This window comes from Phocoena phocoena, chromosome 11 (assembly GCF_963924675.1).
Source record: "Phocoena phocoena chromosome 11, mPhoPho1.1, whole genome shotgun sequence".
NCBI classification, from domain to species: domain Eukaryota; kingdom Metazoa; phylum Chordata; class Mammalia; order Artiodactyla; family Phocoenidae; genus Phocoena; species Phocoena phocoena.
The window spans coordinates 95182692-95196398 of NC_089229.1; the positions used below are offsets into that span (position 1 = coordinate 95182692).

General features: G+C 42.5%; 1 protein-coding gene across 1 annotated transcript; it reads right to left on the bottom strand.

The window, feature by feature from the left end:
• Positions 1-327: 327 nt before the first annotated feature.
• Positions 328-8208, bottom strand: APOBEC1 (apolipoprotein B mRNA editing enzyme catalytic subunit 1). The gene is made up of 5 exons (XM_065887920.1): positions 8163-8208; positions 4017-4044; positions 1797-2194; positions 918-1036; positions 328-474 (listed from the first exon to the last, which is right to left on the bottom strand). The coding sequence occupies exons 1-5, from the start codon at positions 8176-8178 to the stop codon at positions 328-330; spliced, it is 708 nt and encodes a 235-aa protein (XP_065743992.1). The 5' UTR covers positions 8179-8208.
• Between the last annotated feature and the right edge of the window lie 5499 nt (positions 8209-13707).

Below are 13707 nucleotides of genomic sequence, written 5' to 3' on the forward strand. Positions count from 1 at the left end.
GCATTGAATTTATAGATGGCTTTGTATAGTAAGGACATTTTAACAATATTTCTTCCATCCACGACCATCGGATGTCTTTCCATTTATTTGTGTCTTCTTCAATCTCTCTTGTAGATTTCAGTGTACAGATCTTTCACCTCCTCGGTCAAATTAATTCCTAAGTATTTTATCATTTTTCATTGCTACTATAAATGGGATTTTTTAAAAAATTTCTTTTCCAGATAACATGTTGTTAGTGTATAGAAATGCAAACTTAAAATTTCTCGATTCTAATGGTACTCTTTAGTGGGCCATCAGTTCCTGTTCATGAAACAGTATATACTCTATTCATCTCCAAGTCAAAGGAAGTTGTATCAACCCTGTATGTAAAAGGATATAGGGTGGAATCATTCGGTAATGGCAATTTTGAGGAATAAGTCTGAACAAGGTCAGCTGATTCTGACTTCTTGAAATATTTAAACAGGGAGGGAGACCCTGAAATAAAAAAGAAGTTAGGGTAATATTTCACAAACATTTCAAAACATAATTTGAAAGACCACTGAACTACTTGCAAGAGAATACAAGTGGGACACACACATTCCTTCAATAAGATGACACACACCAATAAGGGAAAGAAGGATTGTGCAATTTGGTGTAACAGTGTGTGCTGTAACAACAGCAGTAATGATGGTGATGAAATCTAACTCCTGTGGGTCCACATATACCTTAGACCAGTTTATCCGTTCCCTTCTCCCACTTATCTCCCACAAAGAGATTGTCTTGTTCTCACATTTTTAAAGATGTCAGGTAAATAACTAAATGTCAATATAAATGGCAAAGTGATGGTGAGAAGAGTACGTGTCAACGTAAACAGGAGAGAAGTTTGAAGATGGATGCTTCTTTTTGCATCAGAATCTTTTTCCCTTATAGTAACTTACTAGAATTATGCAGTGGAGTTCCAGTGCATACAGCTTCATCAACGGAGGGGGGTATCTTGGCCAGTGAGCTTCTTTCCCAGGTGGGTAGTTGACAAAATTCCTCCAGCAGTAATCATACTCTAAGGAAACACAAATCTTGGTTCGGTCAACACATACAACAGAAAGTTAAAGAGAGCCCAATTTAAAAATAATAATAATTATTATTATTGTTATTAAATAATAATACTATGGGGCTTCCCTGGTGGTGCCGCGGTTAAGAATCCTCCTGCCAATGCAGGAGACACGGGTTCAAGCCCTGGTCCGGGAAGATCCCACATGTCGCGGAGCAACTAAGCCCATGCACCACAACTACTGAGCCTGCGCTCTAGAGCCCGTGAGCCACAACTACTGAGCCGGCACGCCTAGAGCCCGTGCTCCGCAACAAGAGAAGCCACCGCAACGAGAAGCCCACGCACCACAATGAAGAGTAGCCCCCGTTCGCTGCAGCTAGAGTAAGCCCGCACACAGCAACGAGGACCCACCACAGCCATAAATAAATAAATAAACAAATAATTTTTTTTTTTTTAAATACAATATATATAAATTCTCTCTGGCCTATTTATTGCTGGAGAAGGGCTAGACTCTTCCAGAATCCCTTAAAGGAACTCAGCAATTCATTTGAAGATGGCACAGAGGCCATAGTGACAGGAGTGGGGAAAGGAGTCATATCTTTGGTGCTTTCCTTGCTATGAATTTCAGACCTGGTCCTTTCTCCTGTTATTTTGGACTTTTAACTTCTGAGACTTCCGGTCTGGGGTAATCAGTCTCCTGGCCTAGAAACATATCACCACCACCACAGTCTCTAATAAACACTTAAGATTCCTGGTTTATTGTTTTCACCTGTGGGTCCCATAATCTGGATAGTCACACCACTGTGAATCAGGTCTCTGAGTCCTTGCCGGTTTTGCGGATCCATGTGCTGGAAAAGCCGTGCTACGTAAATAAACAGGGTCACTCTAGGATGCTGATTCAAAAATTCCCGAATAGCCTTGGAGCATTCCCAGCAGGGACTCCAGGACAAGAACCAGGTGATGCAGCAGCTGACGGATCGGTGAAAAGGTCTTTCTGAAGTAAATTTTTCTATAAAATTGCATTCAACATGATTGGTGGTGTTTTTGCCCGAGTGTCGCCAGACGTGCTGGCTCCTGCCCCACTTGATTTCATAGAGCAGACGGGTCTCTTTACAGAGTTCTCGGGGGTCAAAGGAGACTTCAAATTCCCAGGGTTCAATTCTTCTCCTGAAATATAAAAAATCACCCGTGTTGTTATGTCATCATTTGAGGGACCCTAGAAATAATTTCATCTTCTCCTTCTGGATCAGGCAGATCTAAAACATGACATCTCATGGACTTCCCTGGTGGTCCAGTAGGTAAGACTCCGTGCTCCCAATGTAGGGGGCCGGGGTTCGATCCCTGGTCAGGGAACTAGATCCCGCATGCATGCCGAAACTAAGAGCCCGCATGCCCCAACTAAAGATCCTGCGTGCCACAACTAAGACACTTCACAGCCTAAATAAATAAATATTTAAAACATGACATCTCAGGAAACTTTTTTTTTTCTATTCCGTATCTCAAAGTTATCTGGGGAGGTCCGTTTGGATTATTAAATTTTCTCTCACAAACATAGTGAAGAGATTTTTCCCAGCTCATGTAATTTGGTTACCACTCTCTATACCATTGCTTGGTGGTCTTGAATTCAGGTATAAGTGTGTCCTTGTTCCTCTTTTAAACGTTTCTCATTATATTCTAATCTTATTTTATTTTATCTTTTTCTTTTACTTTATTTATTTTTGGCCATGTTGTGTGGATTGCAGGATCTTATTTCCCCAACCAGGGATTGCACCCATGCCCTCGGCAGTGAAACCGCCGAGTCCAAACCCCTGGACCACCAGGGAATTCCCTCTAATCTTTCTATCTCACACTTAGAGGTGACCTGTCCCACTCATTAATCTTCACTATTCCTCAGGGGACTCTAGCTAGAGTTTTTTCAGGTGTGGAAGCCTCAAATTGCCAAGAGGATTCTATTCCCAACTCTGAGAAGAGACTAATTTAACCTCAGGCTTCGTCCACATTCAATTCTGTATACTATTTCCTCAAAAGAAATAAATTCAAATTTCTCTCAAGGGCATCTTTAGATACGCACCCTCATTGTGGGTCAAAGCTGTGACTCAGAATTATTCTGAGGACTCTTCCTTGCAATATGGTTGAGTCATAAGTTTATTACATCATCATATTTTCCACTCAGTCCTAAAGAATCACTTCATTTATTATGTAAATCAATCCTTCCGCCCACCCATCACGAGATAATATGCTCCCTGACAAAAGTCTCCCTGTTATAAAAATAGGTCTAGGTGCCAGGGAGGCAAGACCCAGCCTCCCCAGATGCCTTTACTTGTTTTTGGTTTTTTATGAAAACTGTGCAAAATGTTCATTTATTATGTCCATCATTCTACAAACATTTATTGAGAATCTAGTATGTGCTCTGCTATGTGTTCTAAAACCTGGGGATACAGCCATGAACAAAATAAAACCAATCTCTGCTCTCCTGGAGCTTCAAAAAAAGAAAAAAAATAGGTGTAGGGAATTCCCTGGTGGTCCAGTAGTTAGGACTCCACGCTTCCACTACTAGGGAGCTGGGTTCAATCTCTGGTCGGGGGACTTAGATCCCCGCAAGCCAGGTGATGTGGCCAAAAAAAAAAAAAAAAGTCTAGAAAATGGGCATAGAGTATAGAATAAGAAGATGAAATCAAAGTGACAAATGAGTTCACTGGACTTTTCACTAATGCCTATGAAAACCTGTGATTTAAAGAGAGAAGAACAATAGTAAGACGATAACAGAACAAAGCTGGAAGGTAATTTTTTTCAACAGAAACCAAAAGCCATAGGAGCAAAGATATAGAAAGCAATAATACTCATAGAGGATAGAGAGAGAAAAAGCAAAAGAAAGAATGGGAGCGTGGAATAAGTAAGGAACAATAAGGAAAGCTATAGTCCTCCATCTCTTAAATATCCATCTATTCTTGGTTGAATTAAATGTGCACTATGATAGTATAATTCTTACCTCGAGGTAGCATCTCCAGCTGAAGGACCTGTTGACCAACAGATGATCATGTCAGATAACACCCATATACAAATTGAATTACTAAGAAAAAACGCTCTATTCCTCAAACCCACAAACCATATCAGAAAATGCAGTTAAAAGATTTTCTCCTGGGACTTCCCTGGCGGTCCCGTGGTTAAGACTCCCCACTTGTTTCCACTGCAGGCGGTGAGGGTTGGATCACTGGTTGGGGAACTAAGATCCCTCAAGCCATGTGGGCAAAAAAAAAAAAAAAAAATCTCTCCTGGATTAATTGGATTGGACAAGGTCATTGCATCAAGAAAAGCAAGATTTTTAAGGGCTCTGCTGAAATTTACTTGCCCAATATCAAACCAGGTAATCCTCTTTAAGGCTCCAAAAAGAAAGGGGGAGGGCTTCCCCGGTGGCGCAGTGGTTGAGAGTCCGCCTGCTGATGCAGGGGACACGGGTTCATGCCCCAGTCCAGGAAGATCCCACATAATGCGGAGCGGCTGGGCCCGTGAGCCATGGCCGCTGAGCCTGCCTGTCCGGAGCCTGTGCTCCGCAACGGGAGAGGCCACAACAGTGAGAGGCCCGCGTACCGCAAAAAAAAAAGAAAGGGGGAAAGTCACCCTTCAGAGGATCTTAGGTGTAAATTACGTGCCCCCATAGAATCCTGTACTTCCTTCCTCATAGCAATGATCATGTTATATTATGATTGCCTAATTACATGCCTATAGTAATACGTGTAAATTATGTGAGATATGGATTATACATATCTTGTTTCAGACCCTATCACACTGCCTTAAACATGTTGGTTAGCAATAGATACTTATTGAACAAATGAATGAAATGCACCACTATCCGCTATGGATTATTAACAATACTATGCTAGAGGTACTGGATCGCTCATACGTTGCTGGTGGGAATATAAATTGGCATAGCCACTCTGGGAAACAGTTTGCAGCTTCTTAGAAAAAAATCTAAAAATGCAACTACCGTACAACCCAGCAATTGCCCTGCTGGGCACGTGTCTCAGAGATAGGAAGACTTAGGTTCACACAAAAGCCTGTACACAAATGTTCATATCAGCTTTATTTGTAATATCAAAAACTGGAATGAGCTCAGATGTCCATGAAGCTTGAGACACTGAGTATAAGGTTCCCACCTGATACCCCTTCTCGGTGGGTCAAAGAGAGACACAAAATTCACTGCTCCCTCTGAGGGTGAAGTGCCTGCCCTGTCTCCCAGCCAAACTTATCTCTGAGGAGCAGTTTTTGAACCACAAGACCTTCAAAACAGAAGATGCCAAGGCTGTGTGTGTGTGTGTGTGTGTGTGTGTGTGTGTGTGTGTGGTGAGGGGTCCAGATTGTGTCACTGAAGCATAACAATTATTTTGGTCTGAAGACATTTGAAAATAAACTCCCCTCCACGACCCCCCCAATCCACAATCCCTTATTTTCCTACAGGCAGAGCCTCCCAAAAGAACTCAAAAGAAATCAGTTGTCATAAATCCCGTTCTTTGGGGCAACCAGGGGAGATTGACTCTTACCAATTGAGACACCCACTCAGACATTGTCACGAACTAGTCTGTCTCCATCTATTCTCCTAACGGCCCGTCTATCTTTCCTAAAAGTCATTTGTTTTCCCATTAGTGTTCTTCTCCCTCTCCACTTCCTCTATTAAGATGGTATATAGGGGCTTCCCTGGTGGCTCAGTGGTTGAGAGTCCGCCTGCCGATGCAGGGAACACGGGTTCGTGCCCCGGTCCGGGAAGATCCCACATGCCGCAGAGCGGCTGGGCCCGTGAGCCATGGCCGCTGGGCCTGCGCGTCCGGAGCCTGTGCTCCGCAACGGGAGAGGCCACAGCGGTGAGGGGTCCGCGTACCGAAAAAAAAAAAAGAAAAAAAAAGATGGTATATAAGCCATCTTAATTCTAACCAAAGTCCTTGAGTCACATTTTTGTGAATTCCTCTGTGTAATTTTGTCTTTTTTTTTTTTTTTTGCTAATCTGTCTTTTGTCGGTTTAATTTTTTTTTTTTGTCGGTTTAATTTTCAGTGCCCCCTCCCAGAACAAAATCTAAGAGGGTAGAGGAAAAGATTTTCTTCCTAAACAATGTGTGTGCGTGTGTGTGTGTGTGTGTGTGTGTGTGTGTCATGTCTATTTGTGCATTTGTACTAAATGGAGAGAGACTGTGTATGGCACACTTTCCTGTAGGTGGAAAATGGTTCTAGTTGGTGTGTGAGACCAAAAAGATAAATCAGCAAGATATATAGGAAAGAGGACAGAGTCAGTAAATACTATTCTAAGTGTAACATGAAGAATAAACTTCTCATCCTTAGAAGAATATGCAGGGAATCTGACATGAGATGGAGGAGAAAGCGGATGGCTAACACCTTGGAATGGGCACTTCTCAGACCTTACTTCAGACTGGGGCCTTTGGGACTTCCCTGGCGGTCCAGTGGTTAAGACTTTGCCTTCCAATGCAGGGGGTGAGAGTTCTATCCCTGGTCAGGGAGCCTAAGATCCCACATGCCTTGTGGCCAAAAAAAAACAAAACATAAAACAGAAGCAATATTGTAACAAATTCAATAAAGACTTTAGAAATGGTCCCCATCAAGGGACTTCCCTGGTGGCGCAGTGGTCAAGAATCCACCTGCCAAGGCAGGGGACACAGGTTTGAGCCCTGGTCCAGGAAGATCCCACATGCCGCGGAGCAACTAAGCCCGTGCGCCACAACTACTGAAGCCCGCGCGCCTAGAGCCCGTGAGCCACAACTACTGAGCCCACGTGCCACAACTACTGAAGCCTGCGCGCCTAGAGCCCGTGCTCCGCAACAAGAGAAGCCACCCCAATGAGAAGCCTGCACACTGCAACGAAGAGTAGCCCCTGCTTGCAGCAACTAGGGAAAGCCTGAGCGCAGCAACGAAAACCCAACGCAGTCAAATATAAATAAGTAAATAAACAAAACAAAACGAAAACAAAAAAAAAAACAAATTGGGGCCTTTGAACCAGCTGGTCTACTCAGCGAGGGCCTTGTAGAAACAGAGGCCATACCTGTATGAGGAGGTGAACCAGCAGTGAGGACTTCAGAAAGAGAGATTGAGATACATTCTCAGCATCTACACATGTGGTGCCAGGCAACAACACTAGGTACATGACTTGGGGTGGTTTGAGGGATAAAACATACCACCTTCAAGGGAAATTACCCAGATATTTCAATTAAATAAAGTCTTTGCACTTTTTCCCAAAATACCAGTCACAAGAGAATTTTAATAGAGGGAAAATATAATGGAGAAAAAATATTGTTTCTTGAAACCTAAGACTGACACCTGCATTTTGTCTTATCACGTGATGCCCACACTCTTGCAGCAGTCTTTTCACTGGCCTCCTTTTTTCCTGTCTTTTCTGCTTTCAGTCAAGAAGGCAGCAGAATGAGAAGCCTGTGCACCGTAACGAAGACCCAATGCAGCCAAAGATACATACATTTATTAAAAATGAACAAACAAATTTGCTTCCTAATCTCACTGCAGATTGTTTCCAAAAACTCTTCTCTATCTTAACCAAATTATTCTTTATATTCCACACACAATCTTTGTAAATTCTCTTAAACTCTCAGTGTCAATCAACCTGGAATCTCCTCCTCTTTGCCAATTCAAATTCTGCCCTTTCAGGATCCAGTTCAAATCCCACCTCATCTGAAAATCATCACCTTCCACAACCTGAGTGTTTTTCCTCTCCCACGAAGTTTTCTAACGTTAAGTAACGGAACCTTAAATTATCCATTAACTTGCCCTTGTGCTATCACTTCTGCTGTTATTGTAAACTTTTATTTAACAGTTGTATTTCTTTTACTCAATTTTTTATTATGGTGAAACAAGCATTGCTTTAGTGCCATCTGATCAAAATCATTTTTGGATGTGAACAGTTGGTATTAATAATAATGACAACAACGATAATAATACATCCTGTTTAAGAATATTCATATATTAATAAATAGGAAAGTTGGAAAATGTCCAAGGATACAAACAGAAGCAGGACACATATACACGCACGCACGCACACACACACACACACACACACAAGCACACACACAGAGTTTTCGCATTTTTCAAGAACATGTAGCTTTCAGGCCCCCTGCCATTTTACCTCTGTCAGAAGCCATGCTGCTCTGTCACTGGACTTTTTCCCCTGGAGCTATATATCGTGCAGCCAGCAACCTGCCTCACACTGTTTCTGTAGGTGTGACCACTGCCACCTGTTTGGGCAGAGGATGACTCACTCCTGTGTCTCAGGCAGATACTGGGTATCTAGAGTGCACAGACAGGTAGCAGGTGAAGAGGGAAGTTGCTGGAGGTTGATAAGAAAGCGTACAATGCAGATAGTTAATTCTGTAGCATAATTCATTGAGAACATCCAAATTTCAAAGTTCTTGCGTGATAACTCAGAATGTAGGAACACTTCCCTTAAAAGTTAAAGCAAGACTGACCCATCATTCTTTACTGGAAAAAAAAGAGGAAGAAGAAAGGGAAGAGAGAACTGGCCTGTTTCCATGACGTGAATGTTTTCATTGTTGCCTGGTGAAGACAGTGAGGCCATGCCCTTTAGCTGTTATTCCTTTATTTCTAACTTCCTCTTATTTTTCTCTTCACCCTAGATTCTGTCGGAAAGGGGAGGGGCGCTATGAGAAACGAAAGCAAAAGGACTTTGGTCTCTGAGTCAGATAATTAGTGTACAAGTTTCAGCTGATTCCTCTTGCCTCTTGAAGCTAAGGTTAACGTTAAGCCCAGTCCACTTCCGCTTTTTTTCTTCCTTGAGAAAATGAATACTATACTCCCTATTGCCATTGTCTCCTGTTGCCTGAACCCTGAGTCAATCTCCTCTGGGTTTGAGCACACACACTCCCAGAACTGAGGTCACTCTCAAGACCTAAGTCTCCCTCTAGGGTCTCAAATCTAGAGCCCCTGAACTCTGAGTCTCAAATTCAACGAACCCTACACCTGATCCCTAAATATAAGACTCTCCTTAATCATGAAATGAAGCTGGAGCCTGGACAAGATGAAGCAGTTGTTTGGAGTGGCAGGTGATACTTTTGAAGAAGGGACAGAAGTGCCTCATCATAAGTAAAGGTCCTTCAGGGACTTCCCTGGTGGCATAGTGGTTAAGAATCTGCCTACCAATTCAGGGGACGTGGGTTCGAGCCCTGGTCCAGGAAGATCCCACATGCCGTGGAGCAACTAAGCCCGTGTGCCACAACTGCTGCGCCACAACTTCTGCACCACAGCTACTGAAGCCCGTGCGCCTAGAGCCTGTGCTCTGCAACAAGAGAAGCCACCGCAATGAGAAGCCCATGCACCGCAACGAAGAGTAGCCTCTGCTCACTGCAACTAGAGAAAGCCTGCGCGCAGCAACGAAGACCCAACGCAGCCAAAAATAAATAGATAGACAAATTTATTTTAAAATAAAAAGGTCCTTCAGAAACCAAGTGTTTCAGTGAGGCATGGGTGGTGGGTAAAATAATGGCCCCCCAAAGGTGTCCACCTTCTAATCCCTGGAACCTATAAATATGTTACCTTACAATAGCATAATGGACTGTGCAGATGTGATAGATGTGATTAAGTTAGTAAGAATCTCGAGGTGAGAAGACTATCCTGGATCATCTGGCTGGTCTCAATCTAGTCTCAAAGACCCTTATAAAAGGGAGGCAGAGTCAGAGTCAGAAAAGGACATGTGAAAAAGATGTGTCGGGGTGGGGGGGGGAGAAAAGAAAAAAGAGAAGATGTATGATGTGGTTATTGGCTGAAGAGGGCCGTGAGTCGAGGAATGAGGACAGCCTCTAAAAGCTGGACAAGGCAAGGAAATGATTCTTCCCTAGAGTCTCCTAGAAGAATGGTGCCCTTTTGACACCTTGATTTTAGCCCAGTGATACCCTATTTTGTGCTTCTGATTTCCAGAGCTGTGAGATAGATAAGTTACATTGTTTTACACCGCTAAGTTTGCGGTCATTTGTTACAGTAGCAATAGGAAACTAATACAGCAAGACAGACTCGGGAGAGGCACATACGTAACAGGTAAGGCGGTATATAATTTGAGTTAGTTTCTACTAGAAATCCTACTGAATGCTTGATCCATCTTCTGTATTATTTTACGAAATTCAGAATTAACACATGTGATAGACTGTAATGCATTCATCATGTGTAAGAGAGGTCAAAGATAATCAACTATAAAATGTTACTATTCAGTTTAGATCTGTGTCCTGTTCCTGTTATGCATTTTTTAAATGCATACATATACCTTTGTATCCGCTCCACAGTCAAGATATTTAAGCTTCTCATCACCCAGAAAATTCCCCTGTGTCTGTTTGCAGTCATTCCTCCAACTCCCAGTCCTATAGGCAACCACTGATATTTCTGTCACTAAAGATTAGTTTAGACTGTTCTATATATCATACAAATGGAATCATATAATGTGTAAGCTTTTATGTTTGCTTTTGTGAAATAAAATTCATATTTATGACGAGACAAGAAAAATTTAAACATAAAATTTCTTCTCTGCCCTTTGGCCTTCCCTCTTGCCCCACTGTGCATTGTGTATCCACATTATGTATTGACCAAACCTCCCCCATCAGCAGCTCAACCATAGACAGCAACATTCTCCTAGCAACAAGACGACTCCTTAAAAGTAAACATTCCGGGCTTCCCTCGTGGCGCAGTGGTTGAGAGTCCGCCTGCCGATGCAGGGGACACGGGTTCGTGCCCCGGTACGGGAAGATCCCACGTGCCGCGGAGTGGCTGGGCCCATGAGCCATGGCCGCTGAGCCTGCGCGTCCGGAGCCTGTGCTCCGCAACGGGCGAAGCCACAGCGGTGAGAGGCCTGTGTACCGCAAAAAAAAAAAAAAAAAAAAAAAAGTAAACATTCCTTCTTGATGTGTAAAGGATCACAAGACCCACGACAATGGTGCTTAAATCTGGATTAGGTAAACTGTCAATACCTCATTTAATGTACAGTCTTCTGTCTCAAAAAGGTTACATAAACTGTATTTTGACTTCTTTTTTTTTTTTCTAGTGCCAAGTAGCCAGTGAGATCTTAATTCCCCGACCTGGGATAGAACCCATGCCCCCCAAACCCATGCCGCCCCCCCCACCCCCCTGCAGTGGAAGCACGGAGTGTTAACCACTGGACTGCCAGGGAAATCCCAGACTGTGTCTTGAATTCTAAGGGGTGGAAGTTCTCAGAGCTTTCTGAGATGCTCTTCTGGGTTAAAATCCTCGAATTTGCCTCAAATAAAATTTTGCAATTCTTTCTTAGATTAACTGATAAATTTTTCATCGACACGTTTTTTTGCTCAGCTATCCTGTGAAATTAATCTACATGATTAGGTGTATCAGTGGTTCATTTCTTTCTGTTGCTGAGTGGAATTCCATCATATGGGTATGCTACAATTTGTTTATTCATTTATCCTTTGGTGGACTTAGGGTTATTTTCCAATTTTAGGCTATTGTGAATAAAGATGATACGAACATTTGTGTACAACTCTTTGTGTAGGAGTTTCTTTTTTCTTCTCTTGATCGAAGAACCTGGGAGTAGAACTGCTAGATCAAATAGGTAAGTGTGTATTTAACTTTTAAGAAAATGCTGGACAGTTATAACAGTTTACATTCTGACCAGGAGGAAATGGGTGTTCCAGCTGCTTGATATCCTTACCAACACTTGGTAATGTCAGCCTTTCTAGTTGCAGTAATTTCTGTGGGTATGTGGATTTTAATTTGCATTTTCCTGATGATTAATGATGTTGAGCATCTTTTCATGTGCTTGTTAGTTATTTATATATCTTCTTTTCTCAAGCCTGTTTGAGTATTTTGTCCATTTTTAAATTTTATTTTTGTCTCCTTACTGAGTTGTAAGAATTCTTTATATATTGTGGATACCATTCCTTTGTCATACCTTTATATATATTTTGCCAAGTTTCTGGCTTGACTCTTCATTTCCTTAATGGTGTCTTTTGAGGAACAGATATTCTCAATTTTTATGAAGTTCAATTTATCAGTTTTCTTTTTATGGTTAGTGCTTCTTAGATCTTGTCTACAAAATCATTACCTACTCAAAGGACATGAAGATATTCTCCTATATTTTCTTCTAGTACTTGTAGTTTTGGTTTTAGCTTTTACATTAGGTCTGCAATCCATTTTTTTTTAAAGGAACATTTATTTATTTATTTATTTATTTTGGCTACATTGGGTCTTCGTTGCTGCGCACGGGCTTTCTCTAGTTGCAACGAGCGGGGGCTACTCTTCGTTGCTGTGCGTGGGCTTCTCATCGTGGTGGCTTCTCTTGTTGCGGAGCATGGGCTCTAGGCGTGCAGGCTTCAGCAGTTGTGGCACGCGGGCTCAGCAGTTGTGGTTTGCGGGCTCTAGAGCACAGGCTCAGTAGTTGCGGCACTGGGCTTAGTTGCTCCGCAACATGCGGGATCTTCCCGGACCAGGGATCCAACCCTTGTCCCCTGTGTTGGCAGCTGGATTCTTAACAACTGCGCCACCAGAGAAGTCCTGCAATCCATTTTTTGAGCTTGTGGTGTGATGTAAGAGTCAGGGTTGGTTTTTGTCCACGTGGATATTATATTAATCAGCTAGGGCTGCCATAATCAAATCCCACAAACTGGGGGCTTAAACAATAAAAACTTACTTTCTCAGAGTTCTGGAGGCTAGAAGTTCAAGATCAAAGTTCCAACCAATCTGGGGTTTTGTGAGAACTTCCTGACTTGTAAACACTGCCTTTTTGCTGTGCACTCACCTGACCTTATCGTGTGTGTGTCCCCTGCAGGGGTGGGGAGCTCTCTTCTGATGAGGACACTAATCCTATCAGATCAGGGCTCCACCCTCATGAGCTCATTTAAGTTTAATTATTTTCTCAGAGGCTCCCATTTCCAAATATAGCCACACTGGCTGTTAGGGCTTCAACATAAGAATCAAGGGATACCAAACATTCAACCCGTAACAGATATCTATATCATTTTCCCCATATGGATAACTGCTTTTGGTAGCACCATTTGTTGAAAAGACTGTACTTTTCCCATTGAATTGCCTTGGCACCTTTATTGAAATCAGTTGATCACATATGTGTAAATTCGTTTTTGAAATCTCTCTTTCATTCCATTGATCTATATGTCTATAATTATGCCTATATCACAGTTATAATTATTATAGATTAATAATGTCTTTTTATGTTGGGTTAAATAAAATATTATTATTATTGGGGTATAGTTGCTTTACAATGTTGTGTTACTTTCTGCTGTACGATGAAGTGAATCAGCTATGTGTATACATAAATCCCCTCCCTCTTGGACCTCCCTCCCACACACACTCCCATCCCACCCACCTAGGTAGGTCACCATGGAACACCAAGCTGAGCTCCCTGTGCTACACAGCAGGTTCCCACTAGCAATCTGTTTTACACACGGCAGTGCACATATGTCAATCCCGATAACCCAGTTCATCCCAATCCCCCCCAACCCCACCCCACCCCGGTGTCCACACATCCGTTCTCTACGTCTACATCTCTCTTCCTGCGCTGCAAAATCAGGTAGTGCACATTCTGATTTCCCCAGAGTGCTTTGGCTATATAAATTCTAGTTTGTCATTGTCTACAAACATGCCTGCTGTGGTTTTGATTGGTATTGTGTTGAATTTATAGATCA